Source organism: Epargyreus clarus, unplaced genomic scaffold, assembly GCF_041222505.1.
Source record: "Epargyreus clarus isolate Ecla_fem2 unplaced genomic scaffold, WU_Ecla_fem_2.2 ptg000001l, whole genome shotgun sequence".
NCBI lineage: Eukaryota > Metazoa > Arthropoda > Insecta > Lepidoptera > Hesperiidae > Epargyreus > Epargyreus clarus.
Window position 1 is genome coordinate 14,083,454 of NW_027332209.1, and position 19,190 is coordinate 14,102,643.

Here is a 19,190-nt window from a genome sequence, read left to right on the forward strand (position 1 = left end):
TCCTCACGACTTCGCTGTGAATACGCTGAAATAATTCACATACATTGCGCTCTCCGTGCAGTTCCAGGAAATACTTTCGTACATTTCTCTCGATGTATGCAAAATAGAGGCGTGACAGCCATAAAATGGAGATGAAGGATGTGCTTGAAATCACTCTAGTAGGAACGAGAGAGGAAATATTTCTTTCATGCTCTTGTGTTCATTGACATGTTCAAATTAATGATTCCGAACTAATACATCGTTTATGTTATTGCCTGAAAATGTTATGGATGCCTGGCTGATGAAAAACAATACAGTAAAGGATTTTCATAACAATTTATTTTTGATAAATATTTAGTTAAAATTAACTGTAACAAAAAAGACTTGGTACTAAATACTTTTGAGATCATGATTAGTACTCTTACAAAAATAATAAACTCGTTTGCATCTAAACAGTAAATCAACTTACATAAAAATCACTTCATATTTTAACTAATTTTATTTTACCTTAAGGCTGGTAATTGAGACCATTGAGACCATATATCTTACAATAAATAAAAAAAAGTATAACAAATACTTTTCGACTCAACAAAGAAAATTTACTATCAAAACTACTTTAGTACATTCTTTAACCTCCACCACATAATAAAAAAGAATATTACAATTTTCCGATTTTATCAGAAACTTAATCTAGTTAGATATCTAGTGAAAAATATAGCTTATAGCTACAAAACATTTGTAAAAATATCGTATAAGAGTTTTCAAATCACATGGAAAAATGAAAAATCAGATCTTTGCTAAATATATCTAAATACTTATATATTAAACAGTCCACATTTTGGATAAATGTTGATAAACCTATAAAGTAAATATTACACTTATGATTTGAACAGTTAAAGAGATCAAAAGCTTGATTTTACTTGCTTGTAACAAATTTCATTTCATTATATCATGTATTTATATAAAACTAAGTACATATACCAATGACTTGAATATTGTCTTTGAATATTATTCATATACCAATATGTTTTCAAGATTTACAAAATTAAAGAGAAATTAAGTTACAATGTGCTCTATGTCTTAATTAATATACCTAATAGTCACCCAAATAGAAAAACTAAAATAATTCGACAGGCATTGCATTTCACGGGAAATAATGCATCACAATTAAGAGGAAACAAATAGCTTAATTTTATGAAGAAAAAGATTTTTCAGTAAGAAGTTAAAGTTAAAGTAACAAAAATACTTTTTAATAATTATAAATAAAAAATACACAAAACGTGACAATAAATATCAAAACTTATTAGTATATGACGCGACTAATAATAAATAAATCGGTGAGTTGTGAACTGCCTAATTATATTATCAATCTGATTCATTTATTTCTTTCATAATTGTGAATCTAGATGGCGTTGTGATACATTTCCTAATACTGTACTAATAGCAAATAACTTTATTTCTACCATAAACGGTCCAGCCGCTATGTAGATTTGCGTTTCCTAAGCAATTTCTTTGCTGGAGGTATATCCATATTGTGCACATTACTGCAATGGCGTTTCAGTTCGTAATACTTCCTGAACTTCGCGCCGCAGATCATGCAGTCGACTATCATCTTCCTAACGTTATGCACTATCCATTCATGATCCCACTTCTCTTTTAAACTCTTAAAGTATTTATGGCAGAATCTACAGCGAAATCTCGTTAACCTTTCTCTCTTGTGTGCACATTTTATATGTTTATTTAACATAGATTCGAAATGGAACACTTTGTCGCAATACAAGCAACAAATCGGCGAGTTTTTGTTATGATACTCCATGTGTTGGGTTATCATCTTCTTAGAATTGAACTTGCGTTGACAGAGATCGCACTGGAAATATGTGGTTCCGTGTATCTTTTTATGTTTAGAGAAGTTGCTTGAATCGCTAAAGGATTTATCGCAGAAGGTGCATTTATATATCGTGAGTTTGGCGTGTTCGCGTAAATGGGCCTTATACTTATCTACTTTAGTGAAGGTTTCCGCTTGGCAGACCTCGCAGAGGATGTTTAGGGCTCCGTGCCTATTGACCGGGTTCTTGGCGAGGGTGCTCCGGATCACGTGCTCTATGAGGTGCCGCTTGAGGTCACCCACCCGGTCGAATGTCTTGAGGCAAACATCACAGGCCTGGAAAATAATAATTTAAAAATTTTAGGTTTTTTTTGTATATAATATAGGAGTAGCAGACGAGCATGCAGTCCACCTGATGGTAAGTGGCTACTGCCGCCCATGAACATCTGTAATCTACCCCAGATAGGATTAGACATTCTTACCTGAGGTCGGCCACAGATGCGCTGCTACCCCTGAGGACAAAGCTGTAACGCCTTCCTTCAAAACGGAACACAGCAGCGCCTAACACTGCTGATATTAGGCAGAAATAGGTGTGGCGGTGGTGCCGCCGGAGTCGAACCACAAAGTGGCAGTGGTACCACCTTCAAAGCGTGTCAGATGCGTGCCGTGGCAGACAAAATGTATATTATACAATGTGTATGTGACGTATTTGTTGGTCTCGTAACACTTTTGCGCAGACATAGACCGTGCCTAAAAAATATTGTATAAAAATATAATTTTGTCTGTCACGGCCCGTATCTGACATGTTCAATGTCTGTAGATATAAACAGGGTCTAACTGACACCATTCTACACCACCGCTCATTAGCAAAGCGTGTAATGTGCTTTAAATGTATTAAATTGATGGGCTATCCATACTATGGGCCTTAAAAGGGGGTCATAGCTCTCATAATAAATAATTGTAAATATGTTCTTACATTTCTATACTTCCTCCCGCGTTTGACTTTCTTAGAATGGAGAAGGAACATCTTATTGGACACGACTTTAGCTATGATCGAGTCAGCTCTCGAGATCTCGTCCTGTTTGTCCAGCCCTATGATGTCTTGCTCGATATCATCAGGAGTTTCGGGGATTGGTGATAGAGTGCTGCTGTCGAAGTCATCCCCAAGGCAACTCAGGTCAGCGCTCGAGTCTCTGGTCATTTCTGTGCTCGTATGCTCCCGAAAAATATTGCACGTCGTAGCTGGAAATTGACAAAAAATCGTTTAAGCAGGGCTGCCATCTAATCTACCATAATTAAACCATCCTTTGGTAATTTTGGGTAAAATTACATTATTTTAAAGTATATCTAAATCTTTTTTGTGCCAATAACTTTCAGAAACTATTTAATATTAACACTCTTTTTTGTTTCTGTAGCCCTCCTATCTATATAGTTGGTAATTTGTTGCTCGCGCGTATCTTGTCGGTATTTCTTCCTGAATTATCCAGGGCTACAGTGTTCTGTTTTGAAGAATATGGTAAGGAAGTGATACTTATACGTCTCCAACTTAGTCCTCAGTGTCAACGAACTAGTAATCAACATCAGGTAGGAGAGCAATCCTATTTCGGGTTGATAAATGAGGCAGCTAGAACCGAAAGAAGAAATATTGTTGACCTATCTGTATTTTCGTAATTTAAAAATGTTATATAGTCCGAGTAAAACTGCTAGTCCACTTTGAATATAGAAATGAATCGCGTCGCCATAGTAAATTGTATGACTACACCTCCTCGCAACAACTTCAGAGCGGACTATAAACTTTTACGTTTCTCCAAATTGTAAATCGTTTTTTGTAGGCTACTTTGGTTCTAACAGCCTCAAATAATCGCAAATACCCTTCTATCGAAAATCAGGAATACTTTACACTAGAAAGTTTACTAAAAACTAATTCAAATTCGAATTTATGCAATACTTACAGGGTTTTCTCAAATGTATTTTCCTATGGATGCGAAGCGTAAACTTCGACGCGAACACCTTATGGCACTTATCGCATTCTAGTTCTGGGTTCCCGTGCCCGAGGCAGTGCATCTCAAACTTCTTCTGGTTTTTTAGATTCTTCCCGCATTCCAGGCACATAAACTTGACCTCACTGGGGTCTGCGATGGAGATCTTAGGGCTCCTATGGTTGCCGACCATGTGTTGCTTGAACTCTGCGATTTGATCGAATATTTGCTTGCATTTGTCACATTGGTACTTCTTTTGGTTCGGCTTTGTGATTTTAGTTTCACCTGTAAATTAATTAATACATCAAGACCTTAAAACGTAAATACGAACTAAAATTACTCTTTCATATGGGTACTCTATGGGTAAGTATCACGCCAACTTATAAAAAGAATAAACTAAAATTATTAGTGAGTGCGGATATCACCTTTGTATGCCAATATAAATAGGCTATTAAAGACGATTATCAATGAAAAATCTTTTGCATGCATATAAATAAAAATGAACAAAATTTACAACGCTTTGTACACTTATCCATAGCCCTACACAAAAATTCCAAAAGTTGTAGGTCATGCTCCGAAGTCTATGGACACACACAAAGACGAGTAGGTATGTACACAAACATCTAAACCCTTCACAGAACACCAAAGTTGCAAACGAGCCTGATGAAAAGTAGCCACTGCCGCTCATAGATTACAAATCTATGCTGCTGCCCAATAATATCTGTACCCAACTAAATATACACCAAACGCTCTACTTGTAGCTAAAATGCGCTTTTACTTCCGAGGACTAAAATGGAGTCATAAGTCAACCAGCATCCAATCTCCCCTAATAGAACCCAGAACTACTTCACGAAGGCAGAAACACAAGAAATAGGTATGACGATGGTACCTTCCCGATCGATCCATGCTTGTTCTACCACCCCACACAACTTACGTTACAGTTGCGCGGCATCCTCGTTTGTGGTTGTTTTTTAATACACTAATAAACTAAAAATAATACTTTTAAATAATCGTGCATGCGAGCGGTAACACATTGGTTCCATAACTGACAATACGACATGCGATCTACAGACTACAGAATCGTGGTGATAATGAATTATGCTAGAGGGCGTGGATTTACGGTCAATGTACGATACCCATTATTTACAAATAACATTGAAGCATCTATCTGTGATTTTAAAGACATCGCCATGGTAAAAATAATTATATCCTTTTATATAATTAGCCCCTTGAGTATCTACTTACATGTATTTTTTTTTTTTTTATATAGTATAATTACTATATCGTCGTTGAAGTTCTAACACCACGGATGTCAAAAATACCAACTTTTCAGGAGAGAGAAAAAATTGTTTTATTTTGTATAGATACTATAATAATACAAACTATTATTTGTGTATGCTTAATTATAGTTTTATTGTATGTAGAATCATTATATATTTATAAAAAAACAGTTATTAATCAAAATGTAGTGACATACGTTATGTTGTTACTTTAATATCCAAATTGACATGACTTACGTCATTTTATATTAGGAATTAAAAAGCTATTTTTTTTATTACTTTATTTTATTACAATGCAATCAGTCTTTCCATTTATTACACATTATACCTATTATTTAAGTATTTGAACATTTATCCTTAACAAGTATTTTAATTTTATATATTATAGTATTTATATTTTAAGTTTAATAGTTAAACTTTATTGTTATTATTCATAAATTTTCTTTGTACTTAAGGGCATTGATACTAATTGACTAAATCACATAAAGTCTTATACAGATAATAATATTTTAATTATAATAATAATTTAACAATGTTAGTTAATTAAATATTTAACAATTATATTGTTAAATTAAACAAAATTAAATTCTAAAACTCCTTAAACAAATAAACAGTCTCAATGACATTTTTAATATTTGCCAAAAAAAAAACAAAACTCGAAACCTTTCCTGTAATAAACTTAATAACAATAACACTACAAAATAACAAGATAAAATACGTAGCAAAATTTTAGGTCTTACTTATGTGGTAAACCGTCGTAAAAGCTATGACAATCACTAGGTATGACACGTTTCAATTCTTGTAAATGCGTCCATTTAATCTGAGAGATTGGTATTCTGCTTTGGTACAACTTTGGTTTCGGCAGAGTATTTCTTGGTTTAGGTCTTCTGGGTAATAATACGTAGTCGTCATCATAGCTTACTTTATATTTTATAAGCCCTTCAGGTTCATATAGTAATGCTCTGATATCCGTAACTACTGGGTCATTAGCTACTCTACCTGGTCGAATCGAATCATACATGAGAGATTTGGAAAAATCGAAGAAAAAGTCATAATTTAGAAAATGTATATTGTAGGGCTGCTTAAGACGAGCTTCCTTTGAAATTGACGCGTACTGCGAAGGCAGGTAGATGTCCCTGTGTTTAATCTGACACTCTATTGCACTGTGACAAGAATCTACCTCCATCTGGGTATGACCCTTTTCTAGAATTTTTTGTTCGATCTGGATGTTATAGTCCATTGCTAACTCCAGCAATGCATTGGATAAAACGGCATTACGATTTTGTGCTGTGCAACCATCGGAGTATAGAATTATAGGCAGCAGCTTCTTAGACAATGTTTTTTTCAAACAGTCTATTATGCAGGAAGTATATACAGACGCCACCAGTCCTGCCGTACTCTCATCGAACCAATAACAGTGAACATCTTTGTTTTCAAGATTGTAGATGGTGAAGTTGTGAACACATAATTTTGTCTTATAATATATTGCACTGGCTTCAAGTTTAGGACACAGCTGTACCGATTGTAAGTCATGTGTAAAGACATGCACTTCTTTATTGGTAGCTCTTAATTTATCTTGAGTTTTTTCCTGTCTAGCTCTATCCTTCTTTAATATATGTTCACGATATTTAGCTTCGCTGATGTTTCCTACATTATGAGAATAACACAAATCGCATTGGTCTTTCTTAGGCGAAAATAGGCTTAAATTCTTTTCATTAAATATTTGATCGAATAACCATCGAGAGGTGGGCTTTTCCTTCTGTTCGTTACATTTCTCACAGTACAACTTATAGAGTTTCAGTTTGCTCTGTACAACCGGTTCCAAATAAAGTTTTGTACTTGATGCCCGACAATAGTGGGATGGCATTTTAGGTAAATCATCAAAAAACTTTTTTAGAAAGGTCACACAGTCTTTTGTTCTTCTCTCTGTAGGTGGACGTGTAACTTCTTGCTTTTTTGTCATGCCTTTTTCGGAATGTTCAATCCAATAACGCACAGAATTTTCTGTTATACCTAGAGTACTTAAAAACGTTTTCATACATACTTGAACACGGCCTTGAGACACACTGTTTAAAAAGTATTGCTTACTAACATTTCGTCTTGAGCTTGAATCCGTCTTCTTTATTTGCTTTCTACTTCCACATTCAACATTAGAAACAACATACTGTTGCCTCTGAGACCAGTCCATTTGTTTCCAAAAAATAGAAAAAATATCTTGTCTTTCTGTCTCTGCTATGGTGTTACATCCACGAAGTTTGGACTTCGCACAAAAGTCAGAAGAGCAGCGAGGCCCTATTTCACGCGCAGGCCGCATAACGTCATGTAAAACTTTAAACTTTTCTTGTTTGCTATCTCGTCGATATCCCATGTACTGCTCTCCCTCTAATCTTAGTTTCTTACATTTATTTTTGGTCCACTCTCTTTTGGTATCTGACTTTACCTCACCTTTAGATTTTCTCTTACGTTTAGAATTGAGATCTCCCCAGTATTCATTGTTAACTGTTTTTTCGTATTCATTGTTAACTTCTACAATATCAATATCTCGAATAAAATTCTGTTCTTTATCATTTAGTCCATCTGTTACTATTTGGGTCGTTACATCAGGTACTTTCTCGGTGGTTACTTTTTCTGACGATAATAATCGTGGTTGGTTTTCACGCAATTCTTCTAATTCTTGCATCATAGATGTTTCTATCACTTCTTTTGTTATTGAAGACTGTTCACCTTCCCCCGATGTAATAATTACACTGTCAGTTATTATATTTAAATTATCGTCTGTTAAAATTTGTGGTGAAGTCTGTGTAACTAAATCAGAAACAGTTGTATTTTCATTGTTATGTAATATTAGAAAAGGTAAATTATTTAGGTCCAAATTTTCAAGGTTTGAAATTGGATATATAGATTTCTGGGTAACTGATTTTTGTTTTACGTTTTTCGGGGTTATCTTAATTTTTAATTGTTTGCAAAGTTCAAGTATAGTTTCATCGTCGTCACTGCTCATTTTGATTCTTTTTTTCTGAAAATAAATCAAAACAATTGCCGAATAAGTACTTACATTAATTACAACGAGAAATTATATTTAAAATTTTATATAATTTAATTGTTAACTATTTAACTTAAAAGTTGGGCAAACCAGAAAACACCACGTAACTCCGGACGAGCATAACAACAACACCACTTAAGTCATTTCACAGACTTTCAATAACATTAACTAAGTAAAATAAACTTATATCTATATAAAAATATCACAGTTAAGGAGTATAAATATCTAAAAAAAACGAAAAATACATAATTTTAATAATATGTTGATATTTTCCTACCTTTTTTTCATTAATTGTTAGGAGCAACCGGCAGTACGTTCCACACTATGGAACTAAACTGACTTACGTGCTGTTTCCAAATATAATGCCGGTTTGGTGGATCCCGTGTAGATGCATTTTCTTATTTTCACGAGTTTCTATTGGCCGATACGTGTTTCTGATTGGCTAAAACGATGCGTCTTCCGACTCTCTAGCGAATGGCATCAAGATGTCAAAATAGCCAAAAAGTGACTTACGTGGAGTTAGAACTTCAACGACGATATGGCATATACTAATGTGCATGATTTCAACATGCTATATATCCCACTTGTTTTTTTAGTATCCAAATAAGTTAATTAGTACTGTACTGTACTGTAATTAGTTACTACTGTTAGAGTAGAAATAGGTAGAAATATTTTAATCAGTAGGTACAGATATGACTCAAAACTTTGGAAAACGCCTAAAGTAAGGTAATTTTTAATGCAAAATGTCTAGGATTCTTGGTTACATTTACCCTACTGCAAATGCACGCAGGCGGAACCGCGCGACAAAGTTAGTACAGTGGGATGCACTAGATGCACCTACTACAAATGATAATTAATTAAAATTATGATAACAGTATTGAAGTTCACATATTACCAAGGGCAGGTCGTTACACTCTGATTAAACTTCGCATTTTAGTCACACAGGAAAAACATAAATAGAAAACAAAACAGATTATGAATATAGTAAAGTTAATAACCTGTTAATTTTAAGGTCAGACAGACAATATTTACTAAAATTTAGCTGCATTATGCATATTATTTATAAATAAATATATAATTACATTTTTTTATTATCTATTGTTATTGTTATTTATTATGTATTTGATAAATTAATAAATAAAAAACAACATTAACTAAGTAAGTGCTTATTTAACCCTATGCATAAGCTAAAACTTTTCAAAAAGTGACTAGCAATTACTATTTAGAACTTTCCAAATGAATTAATTTAATTAATGAATACATTTATATGGAATTAATATTTTTTACTAAGTGGGTACTTATTCACCAGGTTCTGAGTACCAGTGAGAAAACTTTTAAAAGTAAAACCTAGAACTAGAATAATTAGATTACTATGAGTTCTACCAGAAATAAAAATTAATAATCTTATTATAACAATGTTAAACACTTATCCAGTTCAAAGAGAGGAGTTCCAACTTATTTCATAGCTTGTCACAGAAAGACAGCATCTGTTAAGCTCTATGTTAGTAGATAAAAATATTGTAACACTATATTCAGTACTATGTGAAAAAATAATTTAAAACTTCTATAAACAGATTGTAAAACTTACCAATAACAACTTCATTTTCAACATCATTTTGATCGGCCACAACACACTCCAAGTATGGGTCATTTATTGCAATCTTCTGTATAGTTTGACCAAAGTGGGAGTCATGACCGAGGAAGAGTATTGTCTTCTGTTGCTTGGACAACGACTGTATATCCGAAGACATGAGTTGTTTCAACGCATCATTGTCACTTTGCAAATCTACATACTTCATTTCCTCCCGAGCCTTGGTCTCTTTCTCATTCCAAATCTCTTCAGGCAGCTTAGAGAGGAAGACACCGCACTCAAATTCATCATCTTCATATAAATTTTGTTCTTCAAGACTGTTTTGGTTATTAGTTTCATTTTGGATTTTCCGAAACTTCTTATGCTCAAATTCATCTATTGGTGAGTAATGAACAGATTCCTTACAGTTGTAAACATTTTGAGTGATGTATGTATTATGTTGTTCCACCGTAATATGACTGGTATGGGATTGGTGGTAGACTGAGTACCGCTCCTGTGACTCTGCTGTATCATAATTGTTATACACAAATGGACTTCTAGCAGGGTCTATCCACACCTGGGACTGGCTGTAGGCAGGGTATGTGGTCCCAGAGTCCACGATAGTGACCTGGTCATTGTTATTGGCGTCTGAAGTAGCCACACTCAAGCCCTGGTCTTGGGTGTTCACATCACCGTTGTCTATCAACTTGACATTGCAAAAACCAGAGTATATACAAGTATCATTCCCTTCAATGTCCGGGGAAGTTATGTTCAAGTCAATAAAGACGTTGTCAGACACCTCACAGTTGGTTTCCAGGGTGGTGCACGTCTTGGGGATGATGAGGATGGGATACAACCCCTCGGCGCCCGACACGAATGCGTCACTTTCCATTCTTTATCAAAAAACCGACCTACACAATGAACACACATCTTCAAACACAGCTTCAGATTATAACGAAATATGTAGGTAAATCCATAAATATGGTTTTAGAAAGTTTTAAAATTCACTTACCACGTGCAGCGAAGGTGTTTCGGGAGAAATAATGATGTTACAGATGTTGGAGGTAAATGCATAACTTCTAAGATACCTACCCTCGTAATTATAATGTCGTTTAAGTTTCACCGCCAAATATGAGGTATTGGCCATCTAAGGAACGAAACATCCATTTTTATACATTGTTTTATATAATTTCAAAAATAATGCGGGGTTTAACTACGTTTTACGGTTTTCATATAAGTAACCATTAAGTAACGAAAACATTTACTTACACTTTCATTCAAATTTTAAATTAAGAGTTCTCTAGTACTTATAAACACCTGCTTTACACACTGGTTTATTAAACCTTGGAAAAATCAATTCAATAAAACTATCTCAAAATTTCCTATCTGGGATTGGCTTAGATAATTAAACCACCAACTCATTATCTAAGGAGATTGGTGAAGTTCGTAAAACTCATTTAACTTTTGTAACATAAATAGTAATTATATTAAAATATTACTCATTCAAATCACGAATACGTCAAAATTGACAAAAATCATGCCAAGGACGATTTATGCAACATGTAGTAATGAAAAAAATATAACGTAATATTTAACTGGATATTTTAATTATGATATAAGTATATGTAAATGTTAGGAATGAATTTTAACCATAGCATAAAAATATATATCATCCGATTTATAATTGTTTATAATGATTCATAATTAAATTTTATCAGTATGAGACAACAAGAGAAATATTTACTTCAAAGTCAAGGACAATGATTTAACCGTTAATTTTTTTAATATTTATCGGATAACAAATGACCGATAATCCACAATTTAATTAGTATAAATACTCAGTAACTGAATCCAAAGGTATATTCATTTCTGAGTTACAAATTCAAAATGTTCACTACATTATATTTCCTCTCATTGGCTTTTTTTGCCTTTTCAATTAATGGTAAGTGTTGATCAAATATTAGCCTTCGAAGTCTTCCAATTCTCTTATTGTCGAGTCAATCCATTACTACCCAACTGCTGGACACGTCTCGGTGTAAAAATGTTCAAGACAATTCCAAAACAGAAATGTATAGAATTAAAGTTAATCATTTAAATTACAGCTACTCCTCTAGAAATGGAACCACAACATGATATGAGTCAGTTTCTAAATACACGCATTGTGGGCGGGGTTGAGGCTCCTCGAGAATATGGAAGACATAGTGCAGCCTTAGTATTTGGAGAAATAATGCCACATCTTATGTGTGGTGCATCTATCATCACGGAAGATCATATCTTAACTGCCGCTCACTGTATTGATCCTTTGGTAATTTGGGGTCAACTTATGCCGTAAGTGCTGCATTTTTTCTATACACGTACGACGTTACAATATCATTAAAGAAATATAATAAATGTATAATGTGGCATCATGACTTACAGATCTGCCCGTGCTGTAATCGGTTCAAATAAATGGGCATCTACTAAAAAGAATATCCATTTTTCTGGATATGTTAACCATCCTAACTGGAATTGGAGCACACTCAAGAATGACATTGGTATACTTATCCTCGCCGAACGTATAAGATTAAGTAGCGATGATAGCATTGATAGCCACATCATTCCATTGAATTATGACTGGGTGGACGGAGGAGCAGAGTGTTTTGTGACTGGTTGGGGAAGACTCGGAGTAAGATATACTAATTATTTCTCTCTAATGTGGGATAAGACAATATTTTTGTTGAATCATTACACGTATTGGTTTTAATTTTCGAGTTGATACATGAATAGATTTACCTTTTTATTAATACTTTTATATATAAAACCTAGCTTCGATAATAATATGTTTGTATCCAAAAAATGAAAAACTGAGTATCGTGACATTTTTATTGAGTGTCTTACTTCTGGATAACATGGATTTTATATATTTTTTATCCTTAGGTTTCCACAGCCTGGATTTCGCTAAGTATAGCTTCTTATAAACTTGAAATGATTTCTAGGTTTCATCAAATATTCCTGATAAGCTCCAATTATTGTACTTGAACACAATATCGCCAAAGCAATGCTTTGAGGGAATCCGTAAGGCCTCTGACGGTTGGTTTAATGTTCCGCCCCATGATCCCAAGGTTGAAATTTGTACTTTCCACTCTGTCGGCCATGGAATGTGTAATGTAAGTAACTGACTTATGAATTTGTATTATTTTAACATTGAATTATTATTTAAACATTTATATTAAAATTCTTAGAATTTCGATGTCCCTTACGGAAGTGAAATAGAATAGTTAATGTAAAATTTAAATTTTTATACTTATATTTGAATTTATTAACAGGGAGATTCCGGTAGCGCTCTAGTACGGAAGGACATACTACAACAAATCGGAATTGTTTCATGGGGCTTCCCATGTGCCATCGGAGCTCCTGATGTGTTTGTTAGAATCGGAGGCTTTAAAGAGTGGATTACTTCTATTATCGGAAAATAAGTGTGGTGCCAACATGAATATTTTATATAACAAAAATATGTTATTAAATAAATTAAGTTATACAATTATTACATTATAATAATGATTGTTATATAAATAAAGCTATTAACTAAATATGTCTGTATAAGATTGACTATTATTAAAACTCCTATCTTTAAAACACTTTTCTTTTCATTATTATCATATCTATAAGTGACTATCGCCTGAATGCTTATTTATTATGAAAACCGAAAAGTAATTAAATTTTGTTTGCTTGTGAATAACAGTTATAAAATTTGTTTAAGTTGTTTAAAACTCGTTTATCTACAAGATAATTACGATATATTAACATTTACTTGTTATGTTAAACGGATATAACAGTATATGAAATTGTTATTTGTAAATTGCTATCTTTTGTATAGCCACATCCAAATTCATACCAAGCGTATTTAACGAATGATTATAGATGTATACCAATATTAATTGGTAAATAGAATATGTATTTAAAAATATTAATTGTATTAAATTAAAAAAATTAACGTTATTAATATGTAAAATCATTCCGTTTATACGTTGCTATATATCATAGTATTTTTATTAATGTTGAATTGAGTATTTTCGATTTATATTTTGAAATGAAATTCTCATTGATGGTCATTTGATGGTGGACAAATAAACTTAAATGAAAACAATGCAAAAAAAATATTATACTTACTTACCTATAGTAAGTAAGTATAATATTTTTTAACATTTATAAAAAGCTCGCAACGCCATTTACTCGTATATAAATCTGATATCAATACTGATAATATATACAAGACCACACCATCTAGTGTTAGCGTTACAAACTATTCAATAAGGAATATCAATTTAGTTCTTCTCACGGAAAAAGATGGCGTTTGGAATATAATTTCGTCTATCTTATGTCTTAAACATTACTAATTTTATATAATACTAGCAACCCGCCCGCGCTTCGCTTGGGTAGAATAGAATAAGTGTCTATTTTTTTTCGTAGTGACCTATCAGCTTTTGGAAGGTGGTAGAACCCTTTGTGGTTAGACTCCGTCGGCACCAGCGCCACACCTATTTCTGGCGTATAACAGCCACGTAAAGAGTTGCTATGTTCTGATTTGGAGAGTGAGGTAAGGGAGACACACTTTTCCGATACGTTCCAGCTTAGTCCTCGGGGATAGCGGCGCATCAGTGGCTGACCTCAGGTAGGAATAATTATAAGAATTGATTCCTACCTGAGGTCGCCCTCAAATGCGCCGCTACCCCTAAGAACTAAGCTGGAATGCCTCGGATTTTCCTATTGTGCATATTTAGTTATTTACCTTCGCAATCATGACATTTGCATGATGCATCCCGTTGTTTCATAGATAGTTTTGTATTGAATACTGCGTGGTTCATCCATATTGTAATGATTAGGTATATTATAATTTAATTAACTATTATCTTCGATAATTTCACGTTCTGATAACACAATATGTAGATAAAAAAATCCTAATTAAGGATTATTTTTTAATACGTAGATTATATTAACGTCATTACCTAGCACTCAGATACTAATCAAAATAAATCTGGTACCTATTCAAGGTAATTGAGATAATAGAAACTAGTTAGTAAAACCTTAAAATTTAATTTTGGTTGTAATGATAATGTTATTTCTTTAATTGATAAATATAGTGCAGCCAAAATAAAATTTCATGCGCGATATTTTTTGAAATTTCGTTAGGGAGTGTATTATGTACATTGTAAAAGTCACATCACACTGAGGGCATGGGACTCATTTTCGAAAGCGTAGGATCCTAGTCCACCGGTCCACCATCTGATCCAGTGCGAATTGACAGACTTTACACACTTTCGACAACCCACAGCGCAGGTGTCCGTACGATGCGTATAGTGGAAGCAAACAACCAATTTGTAATGAAAAGAATAATATTGTTAAAGTAAATTTATTGAGTTTTTTGAGTCTGAATTGGTGTCTACCGGATGGCGTTCTCAATGAAAGCACGGAAGGCGCTCACACGAACGAACATGTCCGGAGCGCCGCGAGCGCACGGCAGACCCCACGACACCACGCCGATCTGGCGGTTGTTGGACACGCGGACCAGCGCGCTGCCACTGTCACCCTGCGAATGACAAACAATATCAATTTCCGTTGAGCAATCTAATTTTTATAAAGAGTCCTGACCGATTTTCGTGACTGGCTGATTCATCGTCGCGAAATCTAGAAAAAGTAGTAAAGCTAGAAACATGAAATTTAGACTGTGAGTTTATTTTATGACTATGACACCGTTGACGTTGACTATAGAAGGATTGTTTGATATTCTACCCCTAATAGGTTAAAATAAGGTATTAAAATAACGTGGAAAGTGAACCCTGAAGGAGTTATAAGGGTTGAAGCTTTCAACATTTTATAGAAATATAACAGGAATCATAGCTGATATTTTGAATTCGTTGCAAAGTAGTTACATGTAAGCATGAAGTTGAAATCTCGTATAAGTTACAGATGGCTCAACACCGGTCGGAGTGGCGCAGACTAGTGGAGGCCTTTGTCCAGGAGTGGACTTTAAAGGCTTTAGATAGATAGATAGAATACCACCCTCTATTTTGATCATGAGACAGTGTCAAGTGCTACTATGTTCTGATTTGAAGGTATAGGTGTTCCAACTTCGAACTGAGTGTTCAGGGATCACGCATCTATTTCCAACATTACGCTGAACCCTATTTAAAGGCTTTGCAAGTAGGAGCAGGACTGCATGATTGTTTACTACCTAAAAAATGTAGGAATTTTATATTTCCAAGCTACTTACATTGCAAGTACCGTGGTTGGCTGAGTGGAAAGTACAGATCTCGATCTGAGGATCAACGGGTGGTGCGCGGATGTTCAGCACGCCAGCCATGCGAGCCACCTCGCTCACGCAGCGGTTGGCGTCGAAGGTGTTCACATTCAGCTGCATGAGGTTGGTAGCGAGGGATCCTCCGGTCTGGAAGTTAAAAAGCACTTTGCTTACCAGCGATGCTGTGTAAGTTGGGTTTATAATTTCAAAAGCTGAAATCGTGAAATATCGAATTCAAATGTAGACAGTGCAGGTGTTGCATTTTCGAGTGGAAGTATCACATGAATATATGTTTCTTTTATATGTTTTATTTAATTATCTAATTGGAATTCAGAAGTTCGAGCTTTATTACTTTTGAAGCAACTTAGTCAAAATGTTTTTTGAAAACCTGTAGTTGGTAGTGAATGGGCAACTTACACTGGTCCTGCCCCAGCCAGCGACCCTGCTAGGGATGTTACCGCCAATCCAGTCCCAGTTGAGGGCGACGGCCGCGACACGGGCGTTGAAGTTAATAACCGCGGACGTGGTGAGAACACCGATGTCGTTTTTGATGGTGGCTTGCACGTAGTTCGGGTGGATGAGGTGACGCTGGAAGGCCACGGTCTGTCCGCCGCTGTTCCAACGGTTCGTGCCTACGTGCCCACGGAGGGAGCTGCAATCAAAATTTTACATTTACATCCAGTGGTACTGCTGAACTATCTTAACCATTCGCTAAAGTAAGGCAAGAAAGTAGCTACTTATGAAGGTTTCCACCGCCCACAAATATCACATTTTAAAAGTTTCTTACGAGCTCAAAGAGTTCCCGGAGAGTACAGCTCTAATGCAGTGAGCTGCGGTAAGGACATGTCTGTTGGTGATGATCGACCCGCCGCAAAGGAAGCTGCGGAGGAGGGCACCATTAGAGAGCCCCACAGTCCACGGTATGGCACCCTCTGCAACCGTCGTGCCGCCCACGATGCGGCCCTCCGCGTCCGTCACCGTGTGGTCGAAGAAGATGGACATGTCATCTTCAGCGAGGGGGAAGGCTGCAAAAAGGTTTCTTTAAGAAACTAGTGTACCAAGCAGTGATAGCCTAGTGGTTAAGAAACTCGGCCTAGGCAGGGACCTCTGATTTTTCAAAGTTATGTACTTAGAAATGAATTATAATTTGCTTAAACGGTGAAGGAAAACATCAGGAGGAAACCTGCATACCTGAGAGATTTATAAAAAAAATCTCAAAGGTATGTGAAGTCTATCAATACGTACGTGGCCAGCGCGGTGGACTATGGCCTAATCCTTTCCACTCTGAGAAGAGACCCGTGCTCAGCAGTTGGACAACAATGGGTTGATAATGATGATGTACTAAAAAAACTTTCGTATCTGGTACTGTCTTTGATTAGTAATGATGAGGTGCTTTGGCAACATACTTCAAACAAGCATACAGAGCTTACCACTAGTATTGTAGCACAAATAGGTTTTGACGGATCTGTGATAAAACTAAATTAAATCAGGTATTGAATACAATCAATTTGTTGGCAACACTGTTGCTAACTACGTACAGTAGATCCCATTAAAACATTTATGGATACATGGAAAACTATATTAAAAAATACAGTCCAAGTAGGTTTTAATAGGCAGCAGCGTGTTTGTGATCATTTTTCTGCTGTGTACACTTATTGTTGTGGGGTAGACTGCGGACACCCAAATTTAATTTAGAATATAGGTAGGTACTTGCGTTAGAATCGCTGAACATTAAAGTAGAAATATATTGCCGTTATATTCCTATAGATATTTTAATATATTTTCTACTATAATAAAACTTATACTCACCGAATCCTCCAACGAGGAGTACAGCCAACAAAAAACCATATTTCACGAACATCTTCACGACCGCAGATTAGTGAAGAAATTCATATTAAATACTCCTTTATATATCTTCCATTATCTTTGATTACAGTAAATCACACTAATTATATGAATCAAAATTGATTAGACAAGTATTGAACGAATTATGTACGCACATAACATGTAAATAGGTACCTATGTAATTTTATCTAATTTTTCATACTCAAAATCTATGTCTATATTTCAAATTTATTTTTAATTTGTTTCATTGATCTTACAATCGGTTAATCAGTTTACGACTGCGCTTTCACTGAGAGGGAAAGGTGTGATAAGATGCAGGGAACCACAAACTTGCTACTTTTTAACCTCAAGGGTACATGTGGGAGGCGGGGGAAAGCGCACAAGATCATCTTACACATTACAGAACATTACAAAGTTTTTAATACTCGTATGTACGTTTGTTTGTATGTGTTTTTTTTGTTTGACAGTCATCATATGTATATATCTTTGGAAATAAGTAATGAGAAGAACAGTTTCAACATATTTTTTTTTATAATATCCTTTAAAAAATATGATTCATATGTATGTGTTTAGGCAGCTTATCTATATTATTATCTACATCTATATTGGAAAATCAATTGTTTGCTGGTTTTCCCCGAAACTCAGTCCGTCCTAGGGTTGCCACCTTTTTTTTGAAGAAAAATAGTATTTTAATATTTTAATCAAAAATATAGAGTACTTATGGGAAATTCAGGAAAAAAATAGTACACATCTATTTTCAATAATTGTTTATTTTTTCATGAGTATTTATTTTTATTACTTTTCGCTTTTCCCATTAAGGTTCTATTAATTTAAAAAAAAGTTATAGGCATCTGAGCAATTTAGGTCTATATTAAAGTAAGTACACGAATAGGTTTCGTTCAAAAATTCCCTATACAGCGCTGCGGGGGCGTTCCATTCACAGTTCATTCAAAAAACGCGGGACAATTGAATTAGCGATAAAAATATAGTACGGGTGGCAACCCTAGTCCGTCCAGACTCATCTTTCATTGTTAATTAATAAATGATAATTATGGAACTGTATGACAAGATTTATAGTTAGATAGATTAAGATTATTATATAATCCAGTGTATTATAATTAAGAATGTAATAGTACTCATTATCAGTCTGACTTAGTCCTCTCTGATTAACAACCTGTGCTGTACTAAGGGTACTAAGGGTACTCTAATTTTATCTGAGGCTGGTTACACTACCCCATAAGAATAAGTTTTTATTCTGATCTTGCATAAGTATCACGGGAAAGCAAACTTTTGATATTTCTGCTCGATTTACTCGTGAATAAATAAAGTTTAAAAAACTAAAAACCACGCTTTTATGATAAAATCATCGGTCATCTGTTTTTGATAATTTTT

General features: G+C 34.6%; 3 protein-coding genes across 3 annotated transcripts; 1 reads left to right on the forward strand and 2 right to left on the reverse strand.

Annotated features, from left to right (window-relative positions):
* Positions 1 to 335: 335 nt before the first annotated feature.
* Positions 336 to 10,823, reverse strand: LOC140756718 (uncharacterized). Its single transcript, XM_073092297.1, has 5 exons — positions 10,689 to 10,823; positions 9,695 to 10,587; positions 3,757 to 4,068; positions 2,781 to 3,046; positions 336 to 2,140 (listed from the first exon to the last, which is right to left on the reverse strand). Exons 2-5 carry the CDS (start codon positions 10,566 to 10,568, stop codon positions 1,460 to 1,462), a joined length of 2,133 nt encoding a protein of 710 aa, XP_072948398.1. The 5' UTR covers positions 10,569 to 10,587; positions 10,689 to 10,823; the 3' UTR covers positions 336 to 1,459.
* On the forward strand, positions 4,783 to 13,131 carry LOC140756624 (chymotrypsin-2). The gene is made up of 5 exons (XM_073092205.1): positions 4,783 to 4,904; positions 11,779 to 12,004; positions 12,095 to 12,341; positions 12,652 to 12,822; positions 12,982 to 13,131. Exons 2-5 carry the CDS (start codon positions 11,793 to 11,795, stop codon positions 13,129 to 13,131), a joined length of 780 nt encoding a protein of 259 aa, XP_072948306.1. The 5' UTR covers positions 4,783 to 4,904; positions 11,779 to 11,792.
* Positions 13,132 to 15,049: 1,918 nt separating this feature from the next.
* LOC140756821 (chymotrypsin-1-like) lies at positions 15,050 to 18,148 on the reverse strand. The gene is made up of 5 exons (XM_073092387.1): positions 17,763 to 18,148; positions 16,741 to 16,978; positions 16,371 to 16,605; positions 15,927 to 16,100; positions 15,050 to 15,242 (listed from the first exon to the last, which is right to left on the reverse strand). The coding sequence occupies exons 1-5, from the start codon at positions 17,812 to 17,814 to the stop codon at positions 15,096 to 15,098; spliced, it is 846 nt and encodes a 281-aa protein (XP_072948488.1). The 5' UTR covers positions 17,815 to 18,148; the 3' UTR covers positions 15,050 to 15,095.
* Between the last annotated feature and the right edge of the window lie 1,042 nt (positions 18,149 to 19,190).

Bases quoted from the DNA above. Each gene is read 5' to 3' on its own strand.
- LOC140756718 (XM_073092297.1), bottom strand. From the start codon at position 10,568: ATGGAAAGTGACGCATTCGTGTCGGGCGCCGAGGGGTTGTATCCCATC. The intron at 4,069-9,694 runs GTAAGTTTTACA...ATTAATTTACAG, and splicing joins TGAAAATGAAGTTGTTATTG to GTGAAACTAAAATCACAAAG. The intron at 2,141-2,780 runs GTAAGAACATAT...ATTATTTTCCAG, and splicing joins GCGGGAGGAAGTATAGAAAT to GCCTGTGATGTTTGCCTCAA.
- LOC140756624 (XM_073092205.1), top strand. From the start codon at position 11,793: ATGGAACCACAACATGATATGAGTCAGTTTCTAAATACACGCATTGTG. The intron at 12,342-12,651 runs GTAAGATATACT...AATGATTTCTAG, and splicing joins CTGGTTGGGGAAGACTCGGA to GTTTCATCAAATATTCCTGA. The intron at 12,823-12,981 runs GTAAGTAACTGA...ATTTATTAACAG, and splicing joins TCGGCCATGGAATGTGTAAT to GGAGATTCCGGTAGCGCTCT.
- LOC140756821 (XM_073092387.1), bottom strand. From the start codon at position 17,814: ATGTTCGTGAAATATGGTTTTTTGTTGGCTGTACTCCTCGTTGGAGGA. The intron at 16,606-16,740 runs GTAAGAAACTTT...TTTTGATTGCAG, and splicing joins TCCGGGAACTCTTTGAGCTC to CTCCCTCCGTGGGCACGTAG. The intron at 16,101-16,370 runs GTAAGTTGCCCA...TTTAACTTCCAG, and splicing joins CTGGCTGGGGCAGGACCAGT to ACCGGAGGATCCCTCGCTAC.